This window comes from Tinamus guttatus, unplaced genomic scaffold (assembly GCF_059628265.1).
Source record: "Tinamus guttatus ecotype Peru unplaced genomic scaffold, ASM5962826v1 Tinamus_guttatus_pri_ptg000413l, whole genome shotgun sequence".
Taxonomy (NCBI): Eukaryota; Metazoa; Chordata; class Aves; order Tinamiformes; family Tinamidae; genus Tinamus; species Tinamus guttatus.
The window spans coordinates 55,666-70,590 of record NW_028288947.1 but is presented as its reverse complement, the minus strand read 5'-3'; the positions used below and the strand labels follow the sequence as shown (position 1 = coordinate 70,590).

At 61.5% G+C, this 14,925-nt stretch overlaps 2 protein-coding genes across 2 annotated transcripts; both read left to right on the top strand.

Moving 5' to 3' along the window:
• Positions 1-801: 801 nt before the first annotated feature.
• LOC148593352 (calpain-1 catalytic subunit) lies at positions 802-3,390 on the top strand (the record flags this gene model as incomplete). Its single annotated transcript, XM_088531379.1, has 15 exons — positions 802-887; positions 975-1,049; positions 1,129-1,289; positions 1,370-1,542; positions 1,616-1,627; positions 1,744-1,955; positions 2,031-2,070; positions 2,149-2,214; positions 2,294-2,351; positions 2,486-2,550; positions 2,643-2,711; positions 2,800-2,878; positions 2,976-3,092; positions 3,184-3,242; positions 3,314-3,390. Coding segments are annotated over 15 exons (1,299 nt in total), but the record flags the coding sequence as incomplete, so codon positions are not given.
• A 1,309-nt stretch (positions 3,391-4,699) lies between these two features.
• On the top strand, positions 4,700-13,061 carry POLA2 (DNA polymerase alpha 2, accessory subunit). The gene is given in 19 exon segments (XM_088531378.1): positions 4,700-4,841; positions 5,874-6,004; positions 6,098-6,180; positions 6,330-6,417; positions 7,257-7,345; positions 8,066-8,150; positions 8,152-8,278; positions 8,382-8,475; positions 9,402-9,591; positions 9,666-9,728; positions 9,845-9,887; positions 9,957-10,081; positions 10,509-10,547; positions 10,776-10,849; positions 11,599-11,707; positions 11,929-12,035; positions 12,151-12,210; positions 12,622-12,748; positions 12,828-13,061. Coding segments are annotated over 19 exon segments (1,923 nt in total). The 3' UTR covers positions 12,975-13,061.
• Positions 13,062-14,925: the final 1,864 nt, after the last annotated feature.

The window sequence follows — 14,925 nt, the reverse complement described above, 5'->3', positions numbered from 1 at the left end:
GGAAATGGGATTTTTGGGGTGATATCGGGGGTTTGGGGGAAAAGTAGGGGAGTTTGGAGGGTGTTTGGGGGGGGAAATGGGTTTTTTGGAGGAGGAGGGATGGGAATTTTGGGGGGAAATCAGGGGTTTGGGAGAAAAGTAGGGAAGTTTGGAGGGTGTTTGGGGAGGGAAATGGGATTTTTGGGGTGATATCGGGGGTTTGGGAGAAAAGTAGGGGAGTTTGGAGGGTGTTTGGTGGGGGAAATGGGTTTTTGGGGGGAGGAGGGATGGGAATTTTTGGGGGAAATAGGGAGTTTGGGGGAAAAGTAGGGAGTTTGGAGGGTGTTTGGGGGGAAAAATTTTTTGGGGGGAGGAGGGATGGGATTTTGGGGGGGAATTGGGTGTTTGGGGGAAAAGTAGGGGAGTTTGGAGGGTGTTTGGGGGGAGTGGGTTTTTTTTTGGGAGGAGGGATGGGAATTTTGGGGGGAAATTGGGGGTTTGGGGGAAAAGTAAGGGAGTTTGGAGGGTGTTTGGGGGGAAATGGGATTTTTTGGGGGGAAATCAGGGGTTTGGGGGAAAAGTAGGGGAGTTTGGAGGGTGTTTGGGGGGGAGGAATGGGATTTTGGGAGGATATCGGGGGTTTGGGGGAAAAGTAGGGGAGTTTGGAGGGTGTTTGGTGGGGAGGAATGGCATTTTGGGGGGAAATCAGGGGTTTGGGAGAAAAGTAGGGGAGTTTGGAGGGTGTTTGGGAGAGGAGGAAGGGGATTTTGGGGGGAAATCGTGGGTTTGGGGGTGCGAGGCCGCGTCGGTGCCCCTCCGCAGATCAACTACCGCGGCCAAGCGCTGGGGCTCATCCGGATGCGCAATCCCTGGGGAGAGGTGGAGTGGACGGGGGCCTGGAGCGACAAGTGAGTGCCGCCCCGGGGGGGGGCTCCTCGTTAACGCAGCGGCCTCGTTAGGGCCCCTCGTTAATTAGCGGTCGCCCCCCCGCGCAGCTCGTCCGAGTGGAACGCGGTGGAGCCGGCGCTGCGGCGGCAGCTCATGGTGAAGATGGAGGACGGCGAGTTCTGGTGAGCGCCGGGAAGGAGGCGGCCGGGAGCGTCCTCGGGAGCGCGCGGCAGCTCCCGCGCTGCTCCCTCCCGCTTCCAGGATGTCCTTCCGGGATTTCCTGCGGGAATTCACCCGCCTGGAGATCTGCAACCTCACCCCGGACGCGCTCGAGTCCCACAAGTTCCGCAAGTGGAACACGAAGCTCTACGACGGCTCGTGGCGCCGCGGCAGCACGGCCGGCGGCTGCCGCAACTATCCCGGTACCGCCTTTTCCGTGGCTTTCCCGTTGGGATCTTTGGATGTGGACCAGGCTGCAGTTTTTCCCTTTTTTTTTCCCCAGCCACCTTCTGGATCAACCCGCAGTTCAAAATCCACCTGGAAGAGGTGGATGATGACGGCGATTCCGGGCGCGAGCCCGGCTGCAGCTTCCTGCTGGCGCTGATGCAGAAGCACCGGCGCCGGGAACGCCGCTACGGAAAGGACATGGAAACCATCGGATTCGCCGTGTATGAGGTACCCTCCGGAGCTGCATCCGCTTCGCGCGGAACCTCCGCTCCGCTCCAACTGCTCCTCCTTCTCTCCGCAGGTTCCCCCGGAGGTGGGTACGAAATTCCCCGCCGGCCTTCGGCGAGGTGAAAACGGAGGGAATGCCGGGCAGGAAACCCGCCGGCGGCCGCTGATTCCCGGCGTTTGTCCATCTCCCGTCCCCGGCAGTACGTGGGGAAGTCGGGCGTGCACCTGAAGCGGGATTTCTTCCTGGCCAACGCGTCGCGCGCCCGCTCGGAGCAGTTCATCAACCTGCGGGAAGTGAGCACGCGCTTCCGGCTGCCGCCCGGCGAGTACGTCGTGGTGCCCTCCACCTTCGAGCCGGACAAGGAGGGCGACTTCGTGCTCCGCGTCTTCTCCGAGAAAAAAGCCGGGACGGAGTAAGTGCCGGACGCGCCGCGGCTCCCCGCTCCGGGCGCTCGGATCCCTTCCCAGCCCTCTCGCCGCTTCCGCAGGGAGATGGACGACGCGGTGCAGGCCGTGCTGCCGGACGAGGTGAGCGGCGGCTGCGCGCGGCGCGGCGGGAACGCCGCGGCGCCCGCGGATCATCCCGCCCCGTTTGTCGCTCCGCAGAAAGTGCTGTCGGAAACGGAGATCGACGACAACTTCAAGCAGCTCTTCAGGCAGCTGGCGGGGCCGGTACGACCCGTGCGGGCCCATCCGATGGTACCGGAGCGGGCGGATTTGGGGGGAAACAGCGGGATTTTCTGTTCTGCAGGACATGGAGATCAGCGTGAAGGAGCTGCAGACCATCCTCAACAGAATCATTGCGAAACGTGAGCGCATCCGGGCTTCTCCCGCCCGGAATTCCCTTTGCATGGCGCAAAATTCCCAGTGTTGCAGAGTGGGATTTTTAGGGAAGGGGAGTGGGCGGCTCGTTAATGGCCTCGTTCCTCGTGCCCTCCCGCAGATAAAGACCTCCGGACCAAAGGGTTCAGCGTGGAGTCGTGCCGGAGCATGGTCAACCTCATGGATGTATCCTTCCCCTCCGGAAGCAGCGGGATGCGCGCGGGGACGGAGCAGGGGGACGCAGGGATCATCCGGCGCCTTCCTTAACCCGTCCGCAGAAAGACGGAAACGGGAAGCTGGGGCTGGTGGAGTTCAACGTCCTCTGGAACCGGATCCGGAATTACCTGGTGGGTTGGGGCAGAGCCGGGATGCGCTCCCCATTCCCGCTCTCCTGGTTGGGAATCCCTGTCCTCATGCGCTCCCTTGGCTTTCCAGGCCATTTTCCGCAAGTTCGACCTGGACAAATCGGGAAGCATGAGCGCCTACGAGATGCGGCTGGCGCTGGAGTCTGCAGGTAGCCTCCAATTAACACAATTAATGGATCATGGGATCCTCCCGCCTCCTCCATGACCTTTTTCCCACCTTTCCACATCTTTTCCCCCCGTCTCCAGGCTTTAAATTGAACAAGAAGCTCCACGAGTTGATCATCACCCGCTACGCCGAGCCCGACCTGGCCCTGGACTTCGACAGCTTCGTCTGCTGCTTGGTCCGCCTGGAAACCATGTTCCGTGAGTACCTTTTTCCCTCCTTTTCCCCATTCTTCCTGCTTTTTCCAGCCATTTCCCTCCGATTCCAAGACCTCTTGTCCCGCTGCCGCAGGGTTTTTCCAAGCGCTGGACGGGGACAAGGACGGCGTCGTCACCTTCGACTTGCTCAAGGTACCAGCGGCCGCGGCGGCGGCTCCGGCTCCGCGCGGCTCCGCTCTCACCGCGTTCCCTCCTCTTCCCAGTGGCTCCAACTCACCATGTTCGCGTGACGCGGGAGCCGCGCGCGGCTCCGGACCAGCCGCCAAGTGCCTTTTCCCCCGGGAGCTTTTCCCAACGCCGCTTCCGGACACGTGGAAAACGGCCGCTCTTCCCGGCCTTGCTTCTCGCCTCGCTGCGGCCCTCTCTGCTTTTCCTGGATTAACGGAGTGCAGGTTCCTCGGTGCCTTCCCTGCGCTTGGGTTGTGCCGGATTTCCTCAGGCCACGTGAAATGCAGCTGCTTTTTGGGGCTCTTTGGGGCTCTTTTGGGCTCTCCTGCAGCGCTGCCTTCCCCCAGCGTCGTGCTGGGATCAGGGATCTCCCTTCCCCACTTTCCTCCTGGGTACGGTTCTGTTTGGTGATTGTTTTTTTTTTTTAAACTGTATAAATTTGTTTTAAGAGCAGAAAAAATAATAAACACAAGATGTGTTATTAAAGCAGCCTCCTTCCCTCTTAACCTCCCTGGAGCCTGTTCAGGGCCACTTCCTCCTCCCAGGGGAGGGGACGGGGTGCCCTTTAACACCCCTGTGTAAAATAAGCACTTTGTAGTTAAACTATAACTTGAAATATAAATATTGACTAAATAATAATGGGTTTTTACCTCAGTGATTGGGGTCAGGGCTTCACGGTCACCTCTCTCTTTCTAGGCATAGCACAGGGTGTCGTATAACCCAACCTGGGCCAAATAAGTACTTTAATTATAAGAATATAAATTAGAATATAAATATTTATAAATAAAGTGTGGGTTTTACCTCAGGTCTTGACCGAAACCACTCTAAGGTGCTGCCTGGAGCCTCCTCAGCAGCTGCTGCCTCTGGTGCTTCCCCCTCTCCTCTTGCTGCTGTCCCCAGCCCTGTCCCTCCACAGCTCCGTGTCCCCCTTCCCCAGCTCCGTGTCCCCCTCGTGTCCCCCTCCCCAGCTCCGTGTCCCCTCCGTGTCCCCCTCCCCAGCTCCGTGTCCCCCCGTGTCCCCTCCGTGTCCCTTCCCGCCCCGCTCCTCCCAGCGCCACCCGGCGCCTCAGCGAGGGCGGGAAACCCCCCGCTGGCAGCGCGGCGGCCGCTCGCTGAGGCGAAGCCCCGCCCTCTTCCCCCCATTGGCCGCTCGCCGCGCCTAATTTGCATGCCCCGCCCTAGCCTTCCTCATCAGGCCAAGCCCAACCCCGACTTCCTTATAAGGCCTGGTTCCACCTCCCGCACTCCCTATGAGGCCTGTCTCCCCCCCCCCCCCCCACGCCCCTTATAAGGCTTGACTCCGCCTCGGCGCTCCTTATAAGGGCATTTCCCGCCCTCTCCCTCCTTATGTGGCCGGGCGGGGCCGGCGCCCCGCCCCTCCGGCGTGCCGCGCGGCGCGCGCTTTTCGCGGGCGCGGGAGGATGGCGGAGGCCGCGGCGGGAGCGGAGGCCGCGGCGGGGGAGGAGGCGGCGGCCGCGGTGGGGGAGGAGGCGGCGGCCGCGGTGCTGCGCGAGCTGCGGCTCTTCGAGCTGCGCTGCGAGAGCGACGACGTCACCGCCCGCCGTGAGGGGGCGGGGCCTCCGGGGGTCGCGGGGGGGGGGGTGTAGGGGGTGTTGGGGGGGGAAGTTGTTTGGGTCCAAGGGGTGTTGGGGGGGGGGTGCAAAGGGGGTTGTTGGGGGGTGGTTTGGGTCCTGGGGAGGTCTCAGAGGGTTGTGGGGTGCTTGGGAGGTCTCAGGGGGTTGTTGGGGTCCTGGGGAGGTCTCAGAGGGTTGTAGGGTGCTTGGGAGGTCTCAGGGGGTTGTTGGGGTCTCAGCAGGTCCCGGGGGAGTCTCAGAGGGTTGTTGGGGTCTTGGAGGGTTGTGGGGGTCCAGGAGGGGGGTCTCATGGGGTTCTGGGGGAGTCTCAGAGGGTTGTTGGGGTTCTGGAGGATCTCAGGGTGTCCCAGGGGGTTGTTTGGGGTCTCAGCAAGTCCCAGGGGAGTCTCAGAGGGTTGTTGGGGGTTCTGGGGAGTCTCAGGGTGTCCCGGGGGGTTGTTGGGGGTCTCAGCAGGTCCCGGGGGAGTCTCAGAGGGTTGTTGGGATTCTGGGGGGTCCCAGGGGGTTGTTGGGGGTCTCAGCAGGTCCCGGGGCAGTCTCAGGGGGTTGTTGGGATTCTGGGGGGTCTCAGGGGGTTGTTTGGGGTCTCAGCAGGTCCCGGGCAGTCTCAGGGGGTTGTTGGGATTCTGGGGGGTCCCAGGGGGTTGTTTGGGGTCTCAGCAGGTCCCGGGAAGGTCTCAGAGGGTTGTTGGGATTCTGGGGGGTCCCAGGGGGTTGTTGGGGGTCTCAGAAGGTCCCGGGGGAGTCTCAGGGGGTTGTTGGGTGCTTGGGGGGTCCCAGAGGGTTGTTTGGGGTCTCAGCAGGTCCCGGGGAGGTCTCAGAGGGTTGTTGGGTGCTTGGGGGGTCCCAGAGGGTTGTTTGGGGTCTCAGCAGGTCCCGGGGCAGTCTCAGGGGGTTGTTGGGATTCTGGGGGGTCTCAGCAGGTCCCGGGCAGTCTCAGGGGGTTGTTGGGCCTTCGGGGCGGTTGTTGCCGTCCCGGGTCTCAGCGGTTCCCCCGCAGTGTCGGCGCTGGCCCGGGCGCACGAGCCGGGCCCCGTGGCGCTGGCCCACGAGCTCCTGGCCTTCGTCACCAGCAGCGGCGACGGCGGCAGCGTCGTCACCGCCGAGTGCCTGGGCGCCTTCGAGCACGAGGTTTGTCCCCCCCGCCGCCACCATCATCGTCTTCCTCCCCTTCCTCATCCTTGTCTGTGCCTTCCTCATCCTCCTCCTCCTCCTCCTCGGCAGGTCCTGGGCAGACGGGCCCGGCGGGGGCCGCGTGCCGGGGGGAACCGTCGGGGGCCGCACGACCTGCACTCCCTGCGCCGCCTGTATCCTGCTCGGTGGTGCAATTAGCGGCTGCATTAATTACTGTGGGGGGGTGGGCTTCCCGGCTCCGCTTCCTGCTTCCCGGCTCCTCTTCCCGCTTCCGCTTCCCGGCTCCGCTTCCCGCTGTTGCTCCTTCCTTAGCGCTCGTCAGCCTGGACGAGGAGGAGGAGGAGGAAGAGGAGCTGCTGGAGGCCTATGCAACACCCTCCAAGGTGCGTGCCGCCTGTGCACGTCAGCGCGTCCGTCCGCCTGTGCGGCCGCCTGTGTCGGTGCCTCCGTCCGCCTGTCTGCATGCCTCCCTGTGTTCACCTGTGTGTCGCTGCCTGCATGTCCGCCTGTGCGCATTGTTGCCTTCATCCACCTGTGCGTGTCTGCCTGTGTCAGTGCCACTGTCTGCATGCCTGCCTGTACATCCGTCTGCGTGTGTCTGCCTGCGCCTTCCTGCCTTCATCCGCCTGTGCGTGTCCGCCTGTGCGCATTGCTGCCTCCATCCGTCTGTGTGTGTCCACCTGTGTCGGTGCCTCTGTCTGCCTGTCTGCATGCCTGTCTGTACATCCGTCTGCGTGCGTCCGCCTGTGCATTGCTGCCTCCATCTGCCTGTGCGTGTCTACCTGTGTGTCTGCCTGTGTGTGTTGCTGCCTTCATCCGTCTGCATGTGTCCACCTGTGTGTCCGCCTGTGTCGGTGCCACTGTCTGCCTGTCTGCATGCCTGTCTGTACATCCGTCTGCGTGCGTTTGCCTGTGCGTGTCCGCCTGTGCGCATTGTTGCCTCCATCTGCCTGTGCATGTCTGCCTGTACGCGTTGCTGCCTCCATCCGTCTGTGTGTGTCCACCTGTGTGTCCGCCTGTGTCGGTGCCTCTGTCTGCCTGTCTGCCTGTACGTCCGCCTGTACGTCCGCCTGTGTGTGTCCGCCTGCGCGCATTGTTGCCTCCATCTGCCTGTGCGTGTCTACCTGTGTGTTTGCCTGCGCGTGTTGCCGTCTCCGTCCGCCTGTGCATGTTGCTGCCTCCATCCGCCTGTACGTGTCCGCCTGTGCGGCCGGTGGTGCATCCGTGTCTCCGCCGTGTCCCGCAGGAGCGCCGCGGCGGCGGGAGCAGCTCCGGGCCCGGGACACCGCGGCCCCCCCGGCCCCGCGGGCTCTTCTCGCCCGGCGCCTTCTCACCTGGGTGAGGACCCCCCCGGACCCCCCTCTAATTAACGTCTGCTCTCTTTTAATTGGGGTCCCCTTCATCCCCCCTTTAATTGGATTCCCATTTCCCCCCTTAATTAAGGTCCCCCCATTAAGGTCCTTCCTTCCCACTTCATTTGGGCTCCCATTTGCCCCCCTTAATTGGTCTTCTCCTCCCCCTTAATTGGGCTCCCATTTGCCCCCCCCTTAATTGGTCTTCTCCCCCCCCCCCTTTAATTGGGCTCTCATTTACCCCCCCTTAATTGGTCCTCCCCCCCCCCCTTTTTAATTGGGCTCCCCTTTACCCTCCCTTAATTGATCTTCTCTCCCCCCCCTTAATTGGGCTCCCATTTGCCCCCCCCTTAATTGTTCCTCTCCCCTCCCCCCCTTTTAATTGGGCTCCCATTTGCCCCCCCTTAATTGGGCTCCCCCTTTTAATTGGGCTCCCATTTGCCCCCCCTTAATTGGTCCTCTCCCCCCCCCCTTAATTGGGCTCCCCCTTTTAATTGGGCTCCCATTTACCCCCCCCCTTAATTGGTCTTCTCCCCCCCCCCCTTTTAATTGGGCTCCCATTTGCCCCCCCTTAATTGGTCCTCTCCCTCCCCCCCCTTTAATTGGGCTCCCCCTTTTAATTGGGCTCCCATTTACCCCCCATTAATTGGTCTTCTCCCCCCCCCCCTTTTAATGGGGCTCCCATTTGCCCCCCCCCCCCCCGCAGTGCCACCCCCTCCCCCAAATACACCTCGCGGGGGGGGCGGGGCCACGTGGTGGCCTCGCTGGGGGGGGACGCGGCGCCGCCCCCCCCCCTCCCGCGGCGGCGCCTCCGGATCCGGCTCCGACTCCTGCAGCCTCCGGCTCTTCCCGGCTCCGGGGGGGCCCCTGAGCTCCAGCTACAAGTTCATGTTCCAGAAGCCGCTGGATATCCGGGAAGGTAGGAAAACCCCCAGGGGGGGTGGGATAAACACCCCCTCCCAGGGATTTACCTGCCTCTCCCGGGATTTTCCCGCCCTCTCCGGGGATTTTCCCGCTCCCAGCGCTGGCCTGGAGGGTGTCGGAGCTGGGCGAGACCCTGCGGAAGCTCCACGGGCTGCAGGAGCTGGCGCCGGCCGCGCGCCCCGCGCAGGTACCGTCCTCATCCTCATCTTCATCCTCCGCATCCCGCTCTCCCTTCCGTCTATCCTGCTCTCCCTCCCTCCATCCCCCTCTCCCTCCCTCCATCCCCCTCTCCCTCCCTCCATCCCGCTCTGCCTCCCTCCGCATCCCGCTCTGCCTCCCTCTATCCCGCTCTCCCTCCCTCCGCATCCCGCTCTGCCTCCCTCCATCCCGCTCTCCCTCCCTCCGCATCCCGCTCTGCCTCCCTCCATCCCGCTCTGCCTCCCTCCATCCCGCTCTCCCTCCCTCCATCCCGCTCTCCCTCCCTCCATCCCGCTCTCCCTTCCCTCTATCCCGCTCTCCCTCCCTCTATCCCGCTCTCCCTCCCTCTATCCCGCTCTCCCTTCCCTCTATCCCGCTCTCCCTTCCCTCTATCCCGCTCTCCCTTCCCTCTATCCCGCTCTCCCTCCCTCTATCCCGCTCTCCCTTCCCTCTATCCCGCTCTCCCTCCCTCCATCCCGCTCTCCCTCCCTCCATCCCGCTCTCCCTCCCTCCATCCCGCTCTCCCTCCCTCCATCCCGCTCTCCTTCCCTCCATCCCGCTCTCCTTCCCTCCATCCCGCTCTCCTTCCCTCCATCCCGCTCTCCTTCCCTCCATCCCGCTCTCCCTCCCTCCGCATCCCGCTCTCCCTCCCTCTATCCCGCTCTCCCTTGCTCCACATCCCACTTTTCCCACCTCTTCCCCCTTCCCGCCTTGTTCTCATCCCATTTCTTTTCCAACCTTTTTTTTTTTTTTTTTTTTCCCTTGGTCTGGGTTTTCCTGCCGCTTCCTCCCGGTACAAAACATCCCAGTTTTCTTTCCTCCTCTTTTTACATCTCTCCCCCATCCTGTTTTTTCCTCTTTTTCCCTTTTATGCCGCTCTGCCCTCCCCTGTTTCTCCTACTTCCGCTCCCGGGATTCAGGAATGCCGCCCATTCCCTGTCCCCATTCCCGTAGGAGCCGGTGACAGTCCTGGGCCAGATCGGCTGCGACAGCAACGGGAAGCTCAACGCCAAATCCGTGATCCTGGAAGGCGACCGGGAACACTCCGCAGGCGGCCAGGTCCCCCTCGACCTCTCCGAGCTCCAGGAATATTCCCTCTTCCCAGGACAGGTGAGGGAATTCCAGGAAGCTGCCGGCATCCGGCTCCTTCCCGGCTTCACCCGATTTATCCATCCGCATCCCAGGTTGTCATTGTGGAGGGGACAAACAGCACCGGGAAGTGCTTGGTGGCCTCCAAGCTCTACGAGGTGACAACCGGATCGGGGCTGTTCCCAGCGGGATTGGTTCTGGAAGCGCCGAGTCTCTCGGAGCAGCCTGGCGGATTCCCCTCGCTCCGTAACATTCCAGCGTTTCCTTTCCATAGGGGGTGCCGCTTCCCTTCCACACCCCTCCGGAGCCGGCACAAGGTGAGCTCCGGAATAGCGGCCGCGCTTTCCCGGCGTTCCGGGTTGGGAATGACGCCGGCGTTCCCGCAGACGCGGAGCCGCGGATGGTGCTGGTGGCCTGCGGTCCCTACACCACGTCCGACAGCATCGCCTACGATCCCCTTTCCGACCTCGTGGACGTCATCGTCCGGGATAAACCCCACGTCTGCGTCCTGGTGAGGCGCCTTCCCGGGATAAATCCGCGTTTTCCAGCCGCGGATGCGACTCCGAAGCCCCTTTGAGGCGCGAAAGGGCGAATCCTGCCCTGAAATCCCCTGGGAATTGCCCTCTCTCCCGCTCCATGGCAGGAGTGCAGCAGATGCTGCTCCCATCCAGCCGCTGCCTTTGGATTTGGGGATTATGGGATCAAACTATGGGATTTATATGGAAAAACACCCACTTTTAGCCAGGTGTTCAATGGGATTTTTCCTCTGGAAGATCCTCTCCAGCAGCGCCGCTCTCGCGCTCGGAGCGGGAAAAAATCACCGGATTCCTAAGGAACAGGGCAGAATGCTGCTGTTTTCCCCCTTTTTCCGGTTGTTCCTTGGGATTTTTTTCCCTGGATTGTTGCTTTTTCTCACGGCTGTTGCCATTTCCCCACAGTTTGGGCCCTTTCTTGATGCCAAGCACGAGGAAGTGGAGGTAAGTCAGGAAAATCCCATCGGATCAGCGAGATGGGGCAGCGCCCATGGGCAGGGGGAATCCTCCCGAATCCCTACGGATCTACGGCTCGCGGCCGGCCGCTTCGGAGCAGGGAATGCATCGCTCCGAAGGCACTCGGAGCTCCATTCCCTTTGGAGTGCGACCATTCCGGCCGGGATGGGGGATCCCTGATGGATGATCCGGAGCATTCCCGCTCTCTACCTGCAGAACTGCCGGCTCCTCGGATCCTTTTCCGACATTTTCAAGCTTTGCCTGAAGACGATCATAGAGGGAACGCGAAGGTAGGGTGGGAAAATCCCGCTTCTCCGGGCTCCCGGATCACCCCTCCCGGCGGCAGGGCAGCACTCCTTCCTTTTTTCTGGGAATGTGGGATTTAACAAATTGATTCCTAAGGAATGTGCAGTAGGGAATGCCATGAGCCCTCCGTGGCTTCCTGCTTGGAACAGTGGGCCAGGATCCCGGAGTGGGAAAATGGGAAGCGCCATCAGATCCAGAGTCTCCTGAAAGGAGCCTGGGATGAGGCCCCAGAGTGGATTTTGGAGCCGATTCCACTTGCTACGAGCTCCAAGTTTTGCCCAGGTCCTGTTTTTTTGGTGTTTTTCTGGGAATGATCCAGGCATTCCGTGCCGAAGCCGAAGCGGGGAGGAACAGCGCAAACAAAGGACAAACAGGGCTTTTTTTCCATGTGGGAATGAGCGCTGGGCACCACCAGCCTCTTTTATCCTTTGCCAGACTCCAGCAGCACTCTCCCCCATTCCCTTTGGACAACAACGGCACCGGGATGCTCCCATTTTGGGGAATGGGGCTGCTCCATATCCCCTCTCCAAGAGGGGATCCGCATCCCGCCAGGATTTTAAAATCAGCTGCAATTAAACTTCACTGAGCAGCTTGAATTTTCCAGAGCCTCCCACTCCGCACGGCCTCGCGTCAGGCGGGAACAAGCTTCGGCACAACGGGATTCGGCGTCGGAAGCCGGATCCCGGTCACTTGGGATCCTCTCCGATACCAATAGGGAATTTTCTCCCGGCAGCGCCGGTTCCCAGCTGGTCTTCGTGCCGTCGCAGCGGGATGTTCACCACGACTACGTGTATCCGCAGCCGCCCTTCTCCTATGCCGAGTTGCCCAAGGAGGACAAGCCGGTAACAGCCTCATTCCCGGCCTTCGGAATTCCGAGACAGTCTCCCTCGGATGGCGGAGCAGCGGTTGCTTTTTGGGGGTGGAAAGCGGGTGTTTTCCATGCGCTGTTTGCCCTCGGTTGGGATCCAGATGGGAAGGAGCGGCAGGGGGTTCTGTTGGGAACGCCGGGTTCCCGGCATCCGAGGGGATCCGGAAATCCCGCCCAGCTCCCGCCTCGCTGCAGCGCGTGCACTTCGTCTCCGATCCCTGCACCCTGGAAATCCACGGCACCGTCTTCGGCCTCACTTCCACGGATCTGCTCTTCCACATGGGAGCCGAGGAGATCAGCAGGTGAATCCGGAGCCTCATCCCTTGGGATTTGCACCCCGGCACTTCGTTAGCAGACACATTTTCCCGCTTCCTCGGCTGTTTCCTTTTTTTTCCGAGCTTGGTCGTTCTCTTGCAGCTCCCCGGGAATCTCGGACAGGTTCACACGGATCCTCAAGCACGTGCTGACACAGAGGAGGTGAGGCGGATCCCCAGCGGAAGCGCGGCTCTGGGGGATGCTCCTTTGGGAATACGACACCCTCAGAGGCTTTTTGGGGACTTTTCATGTTATGGGGGTGACCATTTCATCCTGCCGCATGAAACTGGGGTGGATTTTCCATGTTCAAGTCCTGGAAGCAGCCAGTAGCAGGAGTCTGGATAAACGGGATCGGAATACGTTCCCATTCTGGCACAATCCGGTGATTTTTTAGGGCTCTAATTAGCTCTGCACTCCCCGTTATCCTGCTTGGCTGGAGCGTAAAGAAGTGACTAAAAACTTGCCCCAAAAGCTACTTTCTGATCCCAAAACCCCCTCAGTTGCCGGTTTCCGTCGGCGCTTCCGCCTCGGAAGCTCCCGGGACGCCGGGATCACCGTCCTCGTCCCCGGCAGCTACTACCCGCTGTACCCGCCGGCCGAGGGGCTGAACATGGATCACGAGACCTTCTGCGCCCACGCGGCGCTGCCGGTCACGCCGCACGTCCTCGTGGTGCCCTCGGAGCTGCGCTACTTCGTGAAGGTGCCGCTTCCCGCCGGGAACGCCGCTGGGAACGCCGCCGGGAGCGCCGCGTCGCCACCGCCGCCTGTTGTCTCCGCAGGACGTGCTGGGCTGCCTGTGCGTCAACCCCGGCCGCCTGACGAAGGGGCAGGTGGGCGGTACCTACGGGTGCCTGTGGGTGCAGCCGCCGGAGGCCGACGCTCCGCACCGGAATCCCTGTGTTTCCGCCCAGGTCATCCGGATTTAAGGAGCTGCCGGGTCAGAGCCTGGCGCTCCGGTTGTCTTCCTCCTCCCTGGAATTTCAGGGGTGCTGCTTTTGGGTGGGTTTTGGGCGGTTTTGCCATCTGTGGAAAAATAAAGCAGAAAGCAAACATTAAAATGCATCTCTGTGTCTGCAATCCCAACGATCTGCCCTAATCCCGTGGGATTTTCCTCCATTCTCCGTCGGGGGATGCTCTATACCAGTTTCCTTCCTGGCCACTTCCATGGTGGTTCAGTATGGAAGTGCCTCCCTGCTTTGCTGCTGGGGGCAGCTCTAATTAATCCCAACTCCATTAATCACCTCCGCGTTGTCCACAAAATCCCATTCCAGTTTCTCCCCGGATTATCCCATTTTTGCTGGGAAAGAAAAGCCAAGAATCTCCTTCCGGGCCGAGCTCCGACCTCAGACAGGGCTGCTGTTTGTTTAATCCAACCTCTCGCTTCGGTGGAACGAATTATCCGGGTTAATCCCCATATGGAAACACTAGGAAGCAGTGGGAATTTTCCCAGGGGTTTATTGGGGATGGATGAGCCTCATTCCAGGTCTGCTCCACCGGGAATTCTCCCTTTGCAGATGGAGCAGACGGGGGTTTTTGGTCCGATTCCACCTGCTCGTGAATGTGGGTATATCCAAGGAGGAGGAAAAGCTTCGGCTGGTTGTAGGAAGGCTGGAAAACAACCGGAGCGGCGGCTCCGGCGGGAGCGGGCGGCTGCGATCCGCGTCCCCGGGGTGGAGCTTGGCCCTTGGCTCGGGGCCGCCCGATCCGGCGCTCCGGCATTGGCCCCGGAGCGGGGAGGGAGGGAACACAGCCCTGGATGCGGCTCCGCGCAGTCGATCGGAGAGATCGGAAAGGCCGGAGCAGGCGGAAAGGCCGGGAGGAAGACACGGGGCCGGTGAGTAGCGAGCGGAGAGTGTGGGTGGGAGCCGCGTTTCCCTTGCTCCAGAGGGGGGATATTCCCGGCTCCCGGAGCATCCCGGCTCCGTCAGCCTCCGGAATGACGCTCCCAGGCCTGCCAGCTCCAGCCTCTCTTCCCTGGAAAATGAGGCTGGGTCCTGGGGGGTGGCGAGGGACGCGGAAAAGAATCCGGGTGTTTGGCGGGGGGGGCACTGCTTTTCCGCACTGGGAAGTTTTGACGGCTCCGGAGGCCTCCGTCACCTTCCCCCTCCTCGGACCCGCAAATCCAGTCCTGGAATCCCGCGGCGCCGCTCGGCTCATCCCATCTGCTTCTGCCGGCATCGGCTTTCCCGGCGGATACATTCGGGAAGCGGCCAAGAGCCGGGCCGGGCGCTTTGTGTTTTCCCTCACAAGGGGCGGAAGCAGGAGCCGATCCCCAATCCCATTTCAAACCGATCCGGCTACTGATCCAGGTAATTTTAGCAACCGGGATCAAATTTGCTGCATCGACATCCTTGGAATTGCAGTCTCGCTCCAGGATCCTGTCTGGCCGGAGCGAGATGGAAAAGGGCCCCGGGCCCTTTGGATTCGGAGCCACAGCAGCGTCAACGCGTCTGGGAAAGCGCCAAGGATATTATCCCGGCACAGACTTTGACTCCGATATGGGAATAGTGGAGCAACCTCTGACCTGTTCCCGAGCGGCTCCTTCCGCTTCCAAGGAAGACGGGGAGAAAGTCGGAGCCGGTGATTAAAGGCTCTGCCTGCTGCCGAGGGAATTCCCAGCTCTTCCCTGGGAAGGGCTTGGCTTGCGTCGCCGTTCCTGCTTTTTGTTCCTGCCATTTTGGGCTCCCGGAGTTTTTTCAGGGAAAGGATTTTCGGAATCGAAGCAAGAGATCCGCCCATCCACTCGGGAAAAGGCAGGTGCCCATCGGAGAAGCGGGAAACGGAGGCCGGGAAGCGATGGATTTGCAGACCAGGACCACAGTTGTCACCCTCTCCTCCTCTCCCCTTATCCATGTTTTCCCAAGCCGGAAAAGGAGG